Genomic DNA, 16,173 nt, shown 5'->3' with positions numbered 1-16,173 from the left:
TGTACGTGGCGTAGCGTGCGCATTTGCCAAGAAGCTTTCATCGCATCGCATTCATCGCATCGCAATAAAAGTCGTGCTAATTACAGCGCTAGCCATGTCAACTGTCAGGTGCAGGGCTAACATCCTCAAGGTGGTGTGCTTAAGACTGCACGGACCATCCTTTAGCTCTCCAACAAACTCAAAGTCGTGTTCTTTTTTTTTTTTTGGCATGTGCCATGCCTTGCCCTTTTTTTACCACACTGAATGCGTTCCGTTGTATAAAGAATGTATTGATTTTCTTTTCACTTTATTTAAAAATAAGAACAATACATTCTAACAGGGACGACCCGTCGTTCTCAGTGAAAAAAAGATAGCAAAAGAGAAAGACATAACAAGAAGAAAAATGTAAGCAGCAGGGCCAAGAAATAAAGTACGCAGGTTCAGAGCAACAGGCTTTCGTCTTCTTTTCTTCGCCGGGCATGGTCGGTTGAACATCTGGGCATTGGATCGAATCCACACGTTCGCGACTGCAATAGCAAAAGCAGTGCAACAGAGTATGTGAGCTATCATTGATAAGCGAAACCTAATAGTTAAAGGTAGTATGCCGTGCGTTTCATTCCGTCGGAAACGTATGTTGCAGGATTTGCTACCATTACCCATTTAGGAGTAATCGTAGTACAGCACGGTACGTAATTAACGAAACGGTGGCCGAGGGGCTCAGCATATTAAATGCCTTTACAAGGGAAACATCCCTACTTGATATTCAAAATGTGGCTGACTGGGCACATTATGGATAAATATTACTGTGCGCGTCTTCATGCTATATTTAGCAGTAATCGGTAGTCAAATAATAAACGGGGGTCCGCCGTGTGGACTATGCGGTACACTTGGCGTACTTGCGCGATCATTTATGGATTGCGCTAGCAAGAATGTTTTCAGATTTTGCGTTTGCGATTGAATTTTTCTGTTGGAATTTCACTTGTTCACTATAAAGTACGCAGCTGGTTCTGAAAGCACAGTTGGAGTCGGCGTCAGAAGTGCGGGAACCGCGAGACGTGAGAAAAAGTTAAGTTTCCGAGCAGTTTGCGAGTGTAAAGAGTAAAAACTTGCAGCACTATGCTGGTTGCATGTACAGGCGCCGACAAAAGTGATATACTCCGCGCAGAGTGCTACTGCAGCGGCGTCGCTCGGCATTTTGGCGAGCTGAAGCACGAAACATTGACACGAGTCAAGCGACATGCCTGCGGATAATAAAGGGCACCCATTGGCTGTCTCGATCCCATATGCTGCCTGTAGATGGGGTTGCGATGCACTTTTCCGTTGCTCCAGCTTCCGCTGCGTGGAGTATACCACTTTTGTCGGCGCCTGTCCGTAATATTACAAGTTGGGAATACGAATATCACGCTGCGTACGTGTCCAGAATCCGGAAATGTTCAATTTCTTTCTTGAGATACAGTGGACCGTAAGTTTTTGATGAATGGCCGCGGCTCGTTCGAGTATACAGAAAGAAAAGATGCCATGCAGCAGGCGTAGACGTACCGTGCTTTGTGCCGTGTAGCACGGAGCATCCGCCGTGCAAGGTGCGGAAGTCGTAGCTGCCATCCTCGTGCATGTTGTACCAGAAGGCAGCCGAGCCCTGTAAGAAGGGACGCGCACACATGAGTGGTGATTCGAATGTTCGGTTTGGCTTCATTTCATGCTGATTCAAGAAGATTTACTTGGTGAACAAAGCATAGCAAGGCGGCAGTAAAATGTTAGTAAAAGTGTAGTCTGTTGGTGCATTTTCAATCTGACAGCAAATAGCGACCTCTCAATACTACGAACCATGCCTGTATCTCAGTGGCCATGGCGTCGAGCTGCTGAGCGTGAGGTAGCGGGTTCGATTCAGGGGTCGAGACAAAAGAGAGCTCGCGTACCGTGCTGTGGGCTCACGTTAAAGAACCCCAGATGGTCAACTATGATTCGCAGCCCCACATTACGACTTCCCTCGAAACCCACTGGGCAGTTTCGGCACCCTAAATTAAATATTACAACTTAATTTTGACGTGAAACTGTCTTTATATGAGTAAAAGAGGGTCGCTAGCTGAATTTCAACGCTCGTACGCCTCCGTGCTGTAACAAAAATTAAAAATGCAAATTTGCTAATGCCTGAGTAAATGTAACTTGTGCAATTGGTTGCGTTGTTTCTGCACCCTCGTGCCCATACGCCATTCTACAGGACGCACAAGACATTTGCCGTACTCCCCTGCCCCTGCATTCGTGACACAGCCCACCCATTTTTTTCCCGAGTACTGTGAAAGCAGGCAGTACAACGTTCGCGCATAAAGGGCAGTCTCATCGAGTAGACAGAGGCTTCGAAAAACCCGACACCCATGTGCCTGCTATTCACTACGAGTGGTAACACAATATGTAATAAGCTTCGACACAGACACCAGGAAAAATTAACTGTGCAAGATGTAACGGAAGCTTGTAGGAATTTTGTGAAGCCGGAGTTCATCTTGTGAACCTGACACAGTGATCGCGGCAAGAAAACAGGAGAAACCCCGGGAAATGGAAAGGGACCATTAAGGCCAAAGGCCTCGTCACGTTATCGCCGTCTCACACGGTGTGTGAGCACGCTCGTAAGGCGAACGACAGGACCCCGTCATTCGTGTTTCGTCCTGGTGCTTCAGCTGTCGGTCAAACGAGCCTTACCATTCTAAAATCGGTTGTGACTTTGCACAGACACCAGCTCCTTCAATTTTTATGGAGTTGGTTCCTCGGTATCACCATCATCAATCTGTTTTTTTTTGTTCAATAGTTCTTATTGTTTCACGACGAGGCGTCCACGAGTAGCGTTTCACAGTTTAGATGGCAGGTCTTGCCGACTGTTTTCGTGTCGCAGGCCCAAGGATATCCGTAGTCGTTTTCTTGACTTCGATCTCACTTCCATAATTTTCGGCCGTACCAATTTGCGTATTTGCCGAGAAGGACGCTGAGCTTACGAATGGGCAATCAATTGCCGTGTCGTCGTATTTGAGTAAAGTTTATTTTGGCCACTCACTTTATACTTAGGCATCGTAACATAAACTGATTATCATCAGTAGGATTATTATCAGTGAAGGGTAGCAATATTACAATCGCTACCACGAACACCTTCGAAGACCACCGGTGTAACACGAAATGCGCATTATGTCACGAGTACCACATTAAGCATTCAGAGTCAGTGCACGTATGTTAACCGACACTGAATTTTCACCTTTGTTATTCTTTACATCGCAGGTGTTTCTTATCTAGCCATAGAAACTTTACCAAAAGGCCACTTATAAAGCTTACTTCTGTTTACATCGCGAGGCGCCTTATGTCCTACAAGGTCCCAAGCGATCCTTCCAAACGATCTTGATGGGGATAGGTAGGTGGCACGTTTTTGTTGCCTTCGGACTGCGACATGGAATTGCACATTGGAGCGATGGTGTTGTTATAAAATTTCACGCTTTGCGACAGAAGCATTGTTTTGAGAATGTGATCGAAAAAGAATGCACGTAGCGTTGTGAAAGAAACTCTGCGATGTCACACTACGCAAATTTAAAGGAAAGAAATACAAAAACAAAACGAAGAGTTTGCAAAGCCGACTAGAATTTTTGCGAACATATTATAACTGATGGCACATGTGATACTACGTTACGCATGTCTTTGAAGAGCATGTTCCAGCTGTTCTGCTTTCTAGGCCGTTGACATACTTCCAGGTCTACAAAGGCTCTGTTATATGACTCCGCAGGTTTTCAAAACATTTCGTACGGCCATATTTTTTTTTTTTTGCAGCGTAAGACACATTGGTCCATGAACTCTTACCTTTCGCGGAGGGACAGCCGCCTTGGCGTAGGGGAACGCAGTGGCACCTCCCAAACTCACGTCTGACAGCTGTCCCGGTGAAAGTAAAAACGAAGCAAATAGGCGATTTATTACGGCAGAACACTTATAACGAACATCAGAAGGCGAGGACCACCTTCGTGAAAGAGTAAAAAGAGAAGCGACAATGGCGAAATGAAATAAATATCGTTTACGGCCACTGGCAGAGAAGGCGCATGAAATCTGAGATTATAATAGTTATCAAAGGAAGTGATTAACGATGGCAGGATAATGAATGTCGCTACAGTCAACCTTTCGACCAGGAGACACTTGCCTTCGTCCGGGCAGCAGCTCCTTTCATCAGCGGCTTTTTTTTTTTCATGCACACGTCTTTCACTCTTCCTAGCGTCAATGTGGGAAGAGGGGAGAATAGGCTGTTGTGTAGAGTATGAACAGCGTTGATATGTGGGGGAAGGGGAGGATTGGTGTTAAGTTGGGATAGATATATCACAGGTAGGTGTACTGTTGTTTAAATTCCAACAACCGTTCCCCTACCTCACAACAGAGTGTAAGAGATAGCGGTCCATTTCAATGCTGGAAAATAGGGGTACTGTTGTCGCTAGAACAAAACGCACCACACGCCAGCCTGTTTCATCTCTGTCACAGCTTAACACAATTTTATGTTCTTCTTTGAATACATCGCCTTCCCTCATCTTACCTTTATCCTCACCCTTACCATCAACCTATGAGAATGTTGCTATACTTTCTTGAGAAAACGTGTATGACTCTATGAGAGCCCGCTCATTCTAGGACACAGAAATTCAAAAATCTTCAGTCATTACTGGCACTAAAGGCGTTCTCCTGGTCCACCAAAATGGTCACAAGGTGGACTGTTCGCTTTATTGCACCAGCATGTCTTTCTTTCTTCTTTTGCATGCTATTATCGTACATAAGAAAAGGCAATGTTTCACCCATTTGTTGCTTTTTTTTTCGAAGAAGGCTTCGTAGCCGCAAGTAATCGCTGTAAGAGAACTAGGTACTTTTCTACTCGGGAGTTAACTGAATGATGTACCACACATGCGTTGCTTAAGGAAAACATTTTCACCGCACGCAATTATATACGGCCTTCTTTGCAAGGGCATTGAAAAGAACAGAATGACATCATTAAGGAATGACTGCACTGAGTGAAGTTAAAGTTACATTTGACGCCGTCGACAGAAAAGGGCGAGTTGTTGTGTCCGATTTAGTGGCATGAATTTCGGTACCCAAATGTCATCACTAAGTATTATAGGAAATATTAGAATTAGGATTTTTTTAGGTGAAATGCTTACATGATAGCTCGTACGTTTGTAGAACACAAAGGAATATATCCTTCCAAGGGAAACTAAAACCTTATCTTAATTGTTGAATAATAAATGAGAATGTTGCTCCTGATTTAAGTAGCAAAGACGAAATGTGGCACCCTGTAGAAATCTACAAATTGGTTATAACAATTTCATATATACATAACGGAAGCATATATCTTATTATTTTGTGACATCTCTCGCGGAACCTTTATAATTCGGATATTTATGCCACTAAATAAATTGTACAGGAAAACACGGCGTTTATCTGCCCCTCCCACCGCCAAAAAAAAAGAAGAAAGTAGTTAACGACCGAGCAAAAACCGTGTGTTGAAGCCCCTCTGTTTACGTTCGTTTTGAGGAATGAAGCTTTTCACTTGTAGAAATGCACATAGTCATGTCGTTCAAAACAGCGGTTACCACTTTCATGAGTGGTACTTCGATGCTTATCATAACTACTATTTCATGGTTCGTTCTCGTCTCATCTAGCTATTAAAAGCTACGTTATAGAAAGCAAGCGGAACGGCTACATTACATACATTTCGCACGGCCAAGAACCCGAGATTTTCGGATGTAGTGTAAGACCACAACATTCTTCTGAACTACGAATGCTAAACTCGACTAAGGCCGACAGCAACAGTGGCAACTATGAAATAAATGTCCATATTTCACACGCGCATGAAATACATTTTATATTAGAGTGTCTGAGCTTGTAAGCTTCTTAGCCTATACTTAACGTTAACGGATTACGGGGGTATAGGAGCAGTGGCCGACAGGAAGAAATGCGGTTGCGACATCCCCTGACTCTTTGTCCAACTACAATAAATTTAGGTCGTGTTTCTATTGGGTGAGTGTACTTGTCGGACGAAAACCACGAAGAGACGGAACATTAACGCTCACGTAACTACAACCAATGTCTTATACCAGTAAAATAGAATACATTAGGTCAGGGCAGGATACTAGTTTTGTGTGCGCCATGGGGTTAAATTCTGTGTCATAAGATGTCGCCATCAGAGTTGTTTCCGTCGTGCACCTCTCTATGGTAACCAGGTATTGCGCGAACGGTAATACGTTCACGGAGAATAGAAAATTCTCCGTTAAGTTTTGTTGCTAAGAAACATGCCGCATTTAAGTCGTGTTTCGCCAGGACTGCCGCTGTCCTGGCGAGATATCTGAAGCGGCGGAAGTCACAAACGGACTGTTGTCTTTTCTTTTTTCCAGCTGTAAAAAAAAGCAAGTAAAAAGAAAACCTTTGACAAAGACTGCGAGAAAATGAACCGAACAGCACACTTTCAACGCCTCGAGTTTTGGACGTCGAGCAGTGTGAGGTTGGCTGCCGCAAACTCACGTAGAACATGAAGGTGGCGATGCGGTCTCCGGACTCCTTATCCGCTAGGTCTACTTGTTCCAGCTGCGTGAATCGGGGGGAGAGAACAGAAGAGTTAGTCAAAAGGCACACCAAAAGCGTGTTAGCTTCATGCAGACGCAGTCTCGCGTGCCGTAATGAAAAACATTCATCGGCCTTTCCACTCTGTGAAGAAGGACGACCAGCGAATCTGTTATGCGTTCTTCTAAAATAACGAAGTTATATATATGTGTATGACCATATATGTGCACTTAAAGCTTGAGTCTCGCCAGTGCTGCTTTGCCGCCGCCGGTGATGTCATTCCCGGTTCTGCTCACGCCGCCGTTCTTGACGGCCACGCTGCCGGTCTTCGTCGGTCGTCGCCCACGACGGGCCAGGCTCGTCGATGCTATAGCGGCTTCGCGCCGCCAGCGCACTCATTCCCGCTGTCGCTTCCGTCGTCGTTCTAGATGGACACGTTGCTCCTCTTCCATGCGCACGATATGCTCCACTCCATAGAACCGCTCAGTAGCAACTACCGATATGGTCGCTAGGCGGCACTGACGTCACTCTAAGACGAACAAACAATAGGCGATATATACGTGTACGTTTCTCACGGTCTTTACACGGAGACGGAAAGATGCATGCTACGAGTGTCCCCATTGGTGGGTTGCGTCACCAGGCTCTTGCTGCTATAGGCCAGAACACGATAGTCTCGAACGGGATGGGCTGAGCGCATACTCCGGAACCCAGCGGCCGGCCGCCATCTTCCCTGAGCTGCCAAAACGCGTTCGCGTGCATGTAACGTGCGTCTGTTACGAGGTGTTCAAGGTGTAAATATGTCTGTGCCCGCAACATCCAAGTACAGAGCATCATCGGGGCGTCACTGCGTCATATATGGATGTGCAAACAACCAGCGAAAACGAAGCAGGTTGCAGCGCACCGTTTGCGACGAACACGATGCACGTCGAGAGCTGTGCCGCTGTGGCATATTCAGCCGTGCATGTCGTTTTGTCTCTGTATGTGTGTATCTGGGCTTGTCTCTCTATGTGTTTGTGTCTGTCTACGGGCCTGGATTGCACAAAGGCCTCAGGTTGGCTTCGTACAGCGGCTCTCGCCATAGAACTCCGCACCTGACTCACAAGTAAATGCCGCGAAAGTGTTCGCACCGCTACAGAATTCTGACGCTCATGACAATCGAACTCATGCATAACAGATTGAATTCCATGCACTGGCGTTAGTGGCCACGAAATTTTGCAATACCTTTCATCAACTATTCGAAACCTTTACGTGTGAAAGCTGGTTTGTGTTGCTTATCGTAACTGCTGGCCAGATGGCAAGAGCGGCGATATTTGTTAAAAAAGTATGCAAACATTGCACAGTAGATCCCACACGGTTGAACTAATGTTAATTCATTCTTCCGCCATCCCGAGGCAAAAAACTGACACATCTGCGCACGTGCGCTACGCTTACGCGAACCTACGGCATGCCACCTGTTTTCAAAGTGCGGGCCGCGAGATTTTTCCAGGCACAACAACGCGGAGGTAAAGTATATCGCGTACTGCAAGGCTTTTACTAGTTCATGACGTGCACTGTCAGACGTGCAAATCAAAGTGGAATAGCCGCAGAACCAATATTTCCGCCTGCAAAGGTAACGCGGACTTACCCGAACAATCCGCTCCGTCTGCTGAAGTTGCGCTTGACATAGCCATTCCGATTTGCAGCACAATCTTGCCGAGAAGCTGAAGTTCACTAACTAAATTCGTTAGCTAAAATTTACAATCCGGTCCTTCGTAAGAACTTCAAAGAAATGTCAAAGCGCAAGCAGCGCAAGCACTGCGTCTACCTGCAGTCGCCTCGCTTGGCAGCTCGGAGCCGTTGGAGCAGCAGGTGGCGTCACCACGCTTTGAAAATGGCGCCACTCAATTTTTTTTCTGTGTTCTGGTGTATAGCGACGAGCCCCCAAGTGGCAGTGAACTAGTGCCGCGGCGATAACTATGGGTCATAAAAGACTCAGTTTCAGTTTCAGCTTCAGTTTATTATTGTTTAAATACTATGAATTGGTAAGATACAATATACAGACGAGGGTCCCAAAGTCAAAGATTGCAATGGGACCCTCGCTTAATAATAACAATGTAGAGATGTATAAAAGAAGAGCAAGCTAAATAAAAGAAACGAACACAATCGCGAAAATACAAGATAGAAAAATACAATAAATGAAAACAAATTGTATGTGTACAAGCCTATGGGGCATTAAAAGAAACTGTCAATACATAGAAATGGAAAATGTAGTGTAATGAATGACGTAAACTTAGTTACACATATAAAACTGCTAAGGGCACGACTAAATGTATAAAAGGGTGAAGATTTAATGCTGACGGGTAAACCATTCTGCAGTTTTATAGGAGCGAATGATGATGTCATTTTTTTCATAGTTAGAATGAACCATAGGTAGTAGAACTTGCAATGTTGCGAGTTGTCTTGCGAGTTTTCTTGCGAGAACTTGCGAGTTGTCACTTGTGACGAGCGCAATAAAATGAACAAGTGGCCATCCATGATAGGTGTTGACACGAATGCTAACTAACCCACATGTCCAGACTCTCTTTTACACAAGTTCTGGAAACGAAAAAATTTTCTTTGTCGACGTGATGGTGTACACGCACGGACGCAGAAAATTTGCCGGGTAGCCCTATACAGCTTCGCTATGAAACGAAGAGCCCGCTCAGTTGACGCATTGGTGTTAGGGGTCAACGACGAATAAAAAGAATCTGCATAAAAAACATCAACAATGACGGAGTCGTCGCTTTCATAAGGTGAACTCGTGTCTCTAGTTGGTTTCCTCGACTTCCCAGTATTAAAACGAAGCTTCCTTTGCCTCTCCCTTCTACTTTACCACTGCTGTCGCTGCTGCTGTCTGGCACACCGCGTCGGGGCGTGATTCAAACCGTGTGTATACGTGACAGGAGCGCGGCAGACAGGGAAGGCTACGCGACAAACTCGTTAGGACCTTTGCACTGCGTTGAATGTGCACAATGCCCTCGGGAGGCCGGTGGGCGTCGCCACATTAGCCTCTTGATGGCTGTAATTATAAGTGACTGTCCGGAAAAGCATTGCAGAAATTACATGCCTTACCTTTCTATTCGCGTGCAAGTCCAGAAGGAAGCTAGACATAATGTAGAGAGGAAGGGGAGAAGAGGCACAGAATGATTGGGTTTAACCACCTTGCCACTCTTCACTCACAGTTTCCATAGAGGCGTCCGGGGAAAGGGATAAGATATTGGGGAAGGGTGACGTAAGAAGGCAAAAGAACGCTACCCCTATTAGCCCCGAAAACAAAGTACAGGGGCGCGGCGAGAGCCACTCGCGTGACGTCAGGGCACGGACTCGCGCCTGTCGTGCGCTGCAGTTCGGTTGGTTTCCGGGCACCTTCTGCAGTGTTTTCGTTTGTTCGCTCTCGTTCCCTTTGCTTGTATACTTATGGCGGTCGTCTGAAATATATTTTTACTACGTCTTCGTTTACGAAAATTTTTTCAAAGAACCTATTTCTTATACGATAATAACGTTCTCAAAGGCAACGCAACACTGCCAGCCGAAGGAGCGCCGACTAGCCCATTGCGGGCTTTTCATGTGCGGTTCCACAACCGCAAAACATATAGCATATAACAATGCAGTTAAGATACCATATCTTCAGAAGAACTTCAGTTTGGCCTAGTTGGTGTTTACTGTACAGAAAGAATGGCCATCTGTACGAGATATATTCTTCAGAGATATATGCTTCAGAAGAACTTTCCCGAAGAACTGTCCCCGTCTTTATTTGCGGTCAATACCATACCTGCCGCAATGCAACTGGGCTGCCACAAACGTTGGCTATATGTCACTTCTACAACTGTTATCTTGATATTAATCCGCTAAAACAGGTTCGCTCACGATGAGTAGTTCATGGTTCACGATGAGTAGTTCATGGTATAATATCGAATTTTTGCATTTCTTCACAGACCCGCTTGGCAGTAACACGAGGACTTAACTAACAATGCAGTTTAGATTCTGCCAGCACTGCTCGCATCGAGTAATATTATGCGATAACAAATTAGCTATCCGAAATTTTAACAAAGGGAGAATCTCGGAAGAAGCCCTCCACATTCTATTCAAAAACCCTCCCAGGAGGGACATAACTTTTATTTGGGTACCAGCCCATGAAGAAGTCCCAGGCAACGAAGCCGCTCATGAGCTCGCCCGAGCACTCTACCACCGGGCAACTCTAGAGCAGCCAGTTCCAGGGATAAAAGATGGCATGATCACGTACAGGGAAATTGTCGATCACTACAAAGCCGAAAGAAGAATCTTTCCGCCTCCGCATCGGTCTCTCTCTCTGGAGGACGCTCGCATTTGGCGACGCCTCCAGGGAAACAATTATACATCACCACATTGGATCTACAACACAGACGAGGGACTATAACGACACCCTCTGCAAAATTTGTAAGCAAAAAGGTACGCTAGATCATATAATATGGGAGTGTGCTGGCTCCCCAGGGGCCAAGGAAAACATTGTCAGTAGAGAAGCCTGGGAGGCCTTGCTCCAGAGTGAGGCTGAAGACGACCAGCGTCGAGCAATCCGCCTGGCCGTTGAGGCCGTGAAGACTCACCGTCCTCAACGCGCGGGGACTGCTTCGTTCTCCTCCCCTACCTACGTGTAGGTTAAGAGGCGGGCACCCCAGCTCGGTGGAACAATAAAGTTTTCAATCAATCAATCAATAACTGCTTCTCAATATTAGGCGGTTCCCCATCTGTTTAAATGGAGTAATTTGAAGTAAAGCTAACTGAGGTTACCGCTGTTTTCAGAATACGAAAATGATTGTACTATCAGCGTCAAATGAAACTTGACCGCGGAGCGCGTGGCCCAAACATAAGTGATATAGTGCGCGCCGTCCAGTCATCACCATTGACAGGTGCGCACATCCATTCCTGCTCCATTCAATACATCATTCCATCATTCTTGCTAGCGAACCTATAGACAAAAGTATATCAAAAAGAATATTGCTCCTTCCTAAAATATTACTAACACTGATGATGGGGCAGGAAACTATAAATGAACAAAAACAAAATGAAGTTTATGCGTACCTCACTTTAATTTATCAAAGTGCCTGTCTGAACAAAGTATCCGTCTTTTTTCATTTTCGGGATTCGGGACTGCGAATCACTGACCTGACGTCATAATAGGACACCCTCATTCGCTTGAAACCTCAGCTGGGACAGGCGGTTTGTCGGCTCTTCCTCTAGGTGGCGACCATATGCATTTCGCGGATATGCATTTGTAGCAAGCATATGCATAGTCGTGAATATGCATTTTACTATGGTGGCACAACGGTAGTTATGGTCGTAAGCTAAAACTTAAAACTTACGAAGCCAGCTACCTTAACAGTGGAGTCCTCTTTGGAGTTTTCGAATTTTCCACCTGCCCTGTCCTATTCTAGAAACGAAATTTATTATGCTGATGGCACCTCCGTTTGTGACATTATCTCATTCGAATAACTAACCGCTAATTGATATTCTAACTTCTCCTGACGCACGCACACACTGTTGTGGCAACATTCGATGAATACTTATGACGGCCTGGCTGAAATGACCAAGCTGGTCGGAAAATGAAGCCTTGCGCGTCCATCAGCCATCGACAGGGAACGGCACGGCCACTGTCGAAGGAACTCTTGTTCCCCAAGGAAGAAGAACTACTCTGACAGAAATAACAGTAGCTCAGAGCAGCGCCTCTCCAGAAGGGGAAAGAAAGTGCAGCGACGATGTCTGGTGGCAACTCCCTCGCACCGATTGCTCCACGGGTGAGAGATCCCCGCAGCAAATAAAGGTCGCACGAAGCGACCAAGGGAGCAACGACCAGATGTGATAAAGTGATTAACTCTAAGGCCATAGAAGCCAGCATGCGTGGCCCTCCAAAATACGCTAGCAACGACGCATTACCGCAGTGCATTCTTATTCGCTTCTTGAAGCGGCAGTTGGGAGTTTGAGACACAGTGAAGACGGGACCATGTTGCACCGCTCTAGTTTGTCCAACTTTGGGAGTACCTTCCACCCTAGACGCCACATGAAGTCGCGTAGGTAGCCAGGTAGAAAGGATGCCGTTGTCGGACCCCACGACACATTATTGGGACGTGCGAGGCTGGCCATGGGTAATCAGAAGAAGCAGTAAGGCTGCCCTTGTAAACACTACATGGTTTTCGCATACATCTATATCCGGACGTACTTGTACGTGGTGACAAAATTCCATTGCCGTATACACTAAAATGCAGATGCGTTTAACACTTGTGGCCCGCAATTCAAACCTGCGCCAGGTAACAGGTAGCGAATCTATGTGCCAAAGAAATAGCAGGCGAGTTCACGCGTGGGACACTAATCACGCTGTAACAAGCTGAGAGGAAATGACTTAGCAAGCAGCCGGTAGCGAGCCGTCACGGAAGGGAACGCTAGCCCACCGCGATAGCATGGTTGTCCAAGCGCCGCACGAGAGCCCAATTTTCTGCTGCTCGACTAGAAGAAAGAACTCAGGTGTGACTGCATCGCCGTTGTCACCGGTAATGGTGGCTGTGCAACGTGACACACACATATCACACACGGCCGCAAAGTACAGTCTACGCTAAGTATTTTCTTTCTAATAGGGGTAACTGATACCCTTGAGCATCCATATGATGTCGTGTTACATCCTGAAGAATTGAAAACCACGCAATCAGATATGCCATCACAGGTGCAATGAATGTCTAAAATATGAATAGAATCTCTCTTTTCAAAACAGAAAAATGGACTTAGGTGTGTCTTTGGGGAACCAATGAACAAATAACGACATTTTGAGAAACTAGTTACCGCATCTGAGATATTTTCGCACTCAGTGTAAATTCTAAGGCTAGTGGGTAAGCTGTCTTTGTTCTCGAGACACAGTGTGATTTCACCGGCTAAGGCTGTCACGTTCATAGCACCACTATTAGGCAGGGGGAGGCCGCGCATGTAAGGGGCTCTCAGTACTGAGCACTGAAATGGCTCAAAGATGAGCACAAAGAGTACTGCGGACAGACAGCATCCTCTACGATAACCACGGATAACTGGAAATGGCGGAATTTTCAGGTCACTCAAGGAACAATGTACTTGGAATATTTAAACGGACATTCCTAAGAAGCTCAACGAAATTTTGCGAAAAGGTGGACGCTACTGGTATGCTAGATATGGGACTGTGTTCAAGGCGATCGAATGTCCTTTCTTGATATGGAGACATGAAGAGAGAACGTGGTGCTCTTGTCAGCATGTATATGATTCTGTCAAGCGTGACGGACGAGAAACTATGTATCTCTCCGCCAGGGACCAAGCATGCCTTACGGTGTCCTATAAAGAAGTCATCAGGCTTCCCAAGCGTGGAGTGACAACACCTGTGAATGTTTTGTGGTCAACGTTGAGAAACGTGAGTGCTCGCTGTTGGTCTGTATGAAAGAACTGATGATGGATCGTGCTCAGGTATACGCACAATGCCACTGGCACGAAAGCTAATCTGGAAATGAACGTTTTCTATGCACACGGTAAATAACAGACGTGAAAGTGGCTCCGATATCTTCCCAGAAAGTTAAATTAAACACAGCGCACAAACCGTCCTACCCTAAAGCTGAGCTACGCTTCACTGAAGATCACGCCACCTTCTCTTCATCAGCTGAAGGCCTTGCACAAGTACCTCAGGTGCAAATTTCGTATCAGTTCCTCTAGGTTGTTGCAGGAGTGTGCTAGGCACCGCGTCGAATATTCCACAAGAAGTTCCTTTTACGTGACTCATAGGTTAATCATTGTGGAAATACAAGAAGCCTATAAATCGCTAGTCGTGTCCTGTATGCTTCTAGGTAGTGATCTTTGATAGTCACTGTATAACCACGCAGTACCTAGACCCGAACATTTTGCGGATTTCTGAAGCCAGTCAAGTCAAGGAAGCGTCTATTATCCAATGGAATGCCCGTGAACTGAAATCTCGTATTGCTGATTTTTGCCATTGCATTTTCACCAACCGATTCCCCATTATTGTCATATATGAACCGAACCTAGAGAAACTTGTCCACTTGTATCATCGACTTGTAATGAAATTAGCAAGGTGGTCATCTACATACGGTGTGAACTGGCTTATTGTTCATCCAGTGCTGCCACATGACAGCAATCAGTATGTCTGTTTGACCGTGAAAAAGCACAAACTTTCATTTACTCTAGTGGGCGCTTACCTTTCTCCACCAGGTCGTTTCGACAGACAGAGACTGAGTGGCGTTATAGATGCGATTCCTTGTCCATGAATTGTTGTTGGGGACTTTAACGCACATCATTCACTTTGGGGAAGCGTCAAGGTAAATTCCAAAGGCAGAAACCTCGTTTCTTTGCCTGTGACCATGAACATTGGTGTATAAACGATGGCAGTCCCACGTTTCTGCGCGGCCAGACATACATTATTTGTTTAGACTTGGCTTTTGTCTCGGGGTGCCTAACTCGCCGCGTCCTTTGGTTCGCAGGTATCAAAACCCACGGAAGCGACAACATCCCAACCTACCTGAATATTAAAGGCCTAACCAAATCCGTCCCATCCAGTTTTCAGCAAACAATAGAATGGCCTGCGTTTAAATCACTTATGGAAGATGCGGGCCACGAAGGCTTTTCGTACACACTAGAAATTCTGTTCGCCAAGGCTATGCAGGATGGTATGCGTTCATTTCGGCTATTGGAGAAATACACAGATTTTGATGCGGAAATATAGAGCCTCTGTGCAATCCGCCGTCGTTCGGAGCGACGGCACAGACGGACTAAATTGGTTTACGACCTTGGAGAGGCCAGGCGTATTCAGATGAAAACTCAACGTCGTCTTGCTGTGCTGCAAAATCAACTCTGGAAATCCTTTCGTGAGTCTCTCGATCCGCGTAAACCTTTGTCAGTTGTCTGGAGAATAGTCCCTAGACTTCGAACAGCTCCTCAACAGCGCCGGCCATTTAAATATCTAGCGCTTCATCAAAGACGCCGAGAAGCCGACGTAGCCGAAGATTACTGCGCAAGGATCGCGGGTCCGGCGTTCACCCATTCACGTTGCGCACTGTTCCTATTATTGTCCCCCCTTGCTCTCGAGATCCTCTTATGGACGCTCCTTTCTCCATCGAAGACCTAGGGGCCACACTTGCTGGGTGCAGACGACCTTCGTCACCAGGACCCGATGACATCACATACTCTGCGCTTGCAAACCTTCGTCAAGAGGCCGGAGATGCACTTCTTGGCCTACACAATACATCATGGCGTGACGGCCTGGTCCGTACCACGTGGAAATCCAGTGCCTTGTTCCACTCCTCAAGCCTGGCAAGTCTCCATTGGAATTGTCATCTTACCGTCCAATAGCACTGGCCAGCTGTGTCGGCAAGGTAATGGACAGAATGATCCTTACACGATTAGAATGGTACTTGGGATATTACGTCATACCAGAGGTAATGGCTGGCTTCCGACGCGGACGCTCGTAAATAGATAGCGTTATTGAACTTGTAACATATGTACAGCACCAGAAACATCTGAAGCGAATCACTGTGGCCGTATTCCTTGATGTTAAAGGTGCGTACGACAATGACCATCATCGTGCAATTCTGGACGCCTTAGAAGCTGTAGGGATTGGTGGACACG

General features: G+C 46.1%; 1 protein-coding gene across 1 annotated transcript in view; it reads right to left on the bottom strand.

The window, feature by feature from the left end:
* Positions 1-269: 269 nt before the first annotated feature.
* LOC135912311 (prolyl 4-hydroxylase subunit alpha-2-like) overlaps positions 270-16,173 on the bottom strand; it is a 49,661-nt gene continuing 33,757 nt past the window's right edge. The window contains exons 10-13 of the mRNA XM_065444701.2: positions 6,499-6,561; positions 3,811-3,879; positions 1,519-1,615; positions 270-506 (exon numbers count right to left, since the gene is read on the bottom strand). Of these exons, the coding sequence (XP_065300773.2) occupies positions 313-506; positions 1,519-1,615; positions 3,811-3,879; positions 6,499-6,561 (423 nt within the window). The 3' untranslated portion in view covers positions 270-312. The remainder of the gene's footprint in view (positions 507-1,518; positions 1,616-3,810; positions 3,880-6,498; positions 6,562-16,173) is intronic.

Source organism: Dermacentor albipictus, chromosome 6 (assembly GCF_038994185.2).
Source record: "Dermacentor albipictus isolate Rhodes 1998 colony chromosome 6, USDA_Dalb.pri_finalv2, whole genome shotgun sequence".
Taxonomy (NCBI): domain Eukaryota; kingdom Metazoa; phylum Arthropoda; class Arachnida; order Ixodida; family Ixodidae; genus Dermacentor; species Dermacentor albipictus.
Note: the sequence above shows the minus strand (reverse complement) of the source record. Positions and strands in the feature narration are given on the sequence as shown.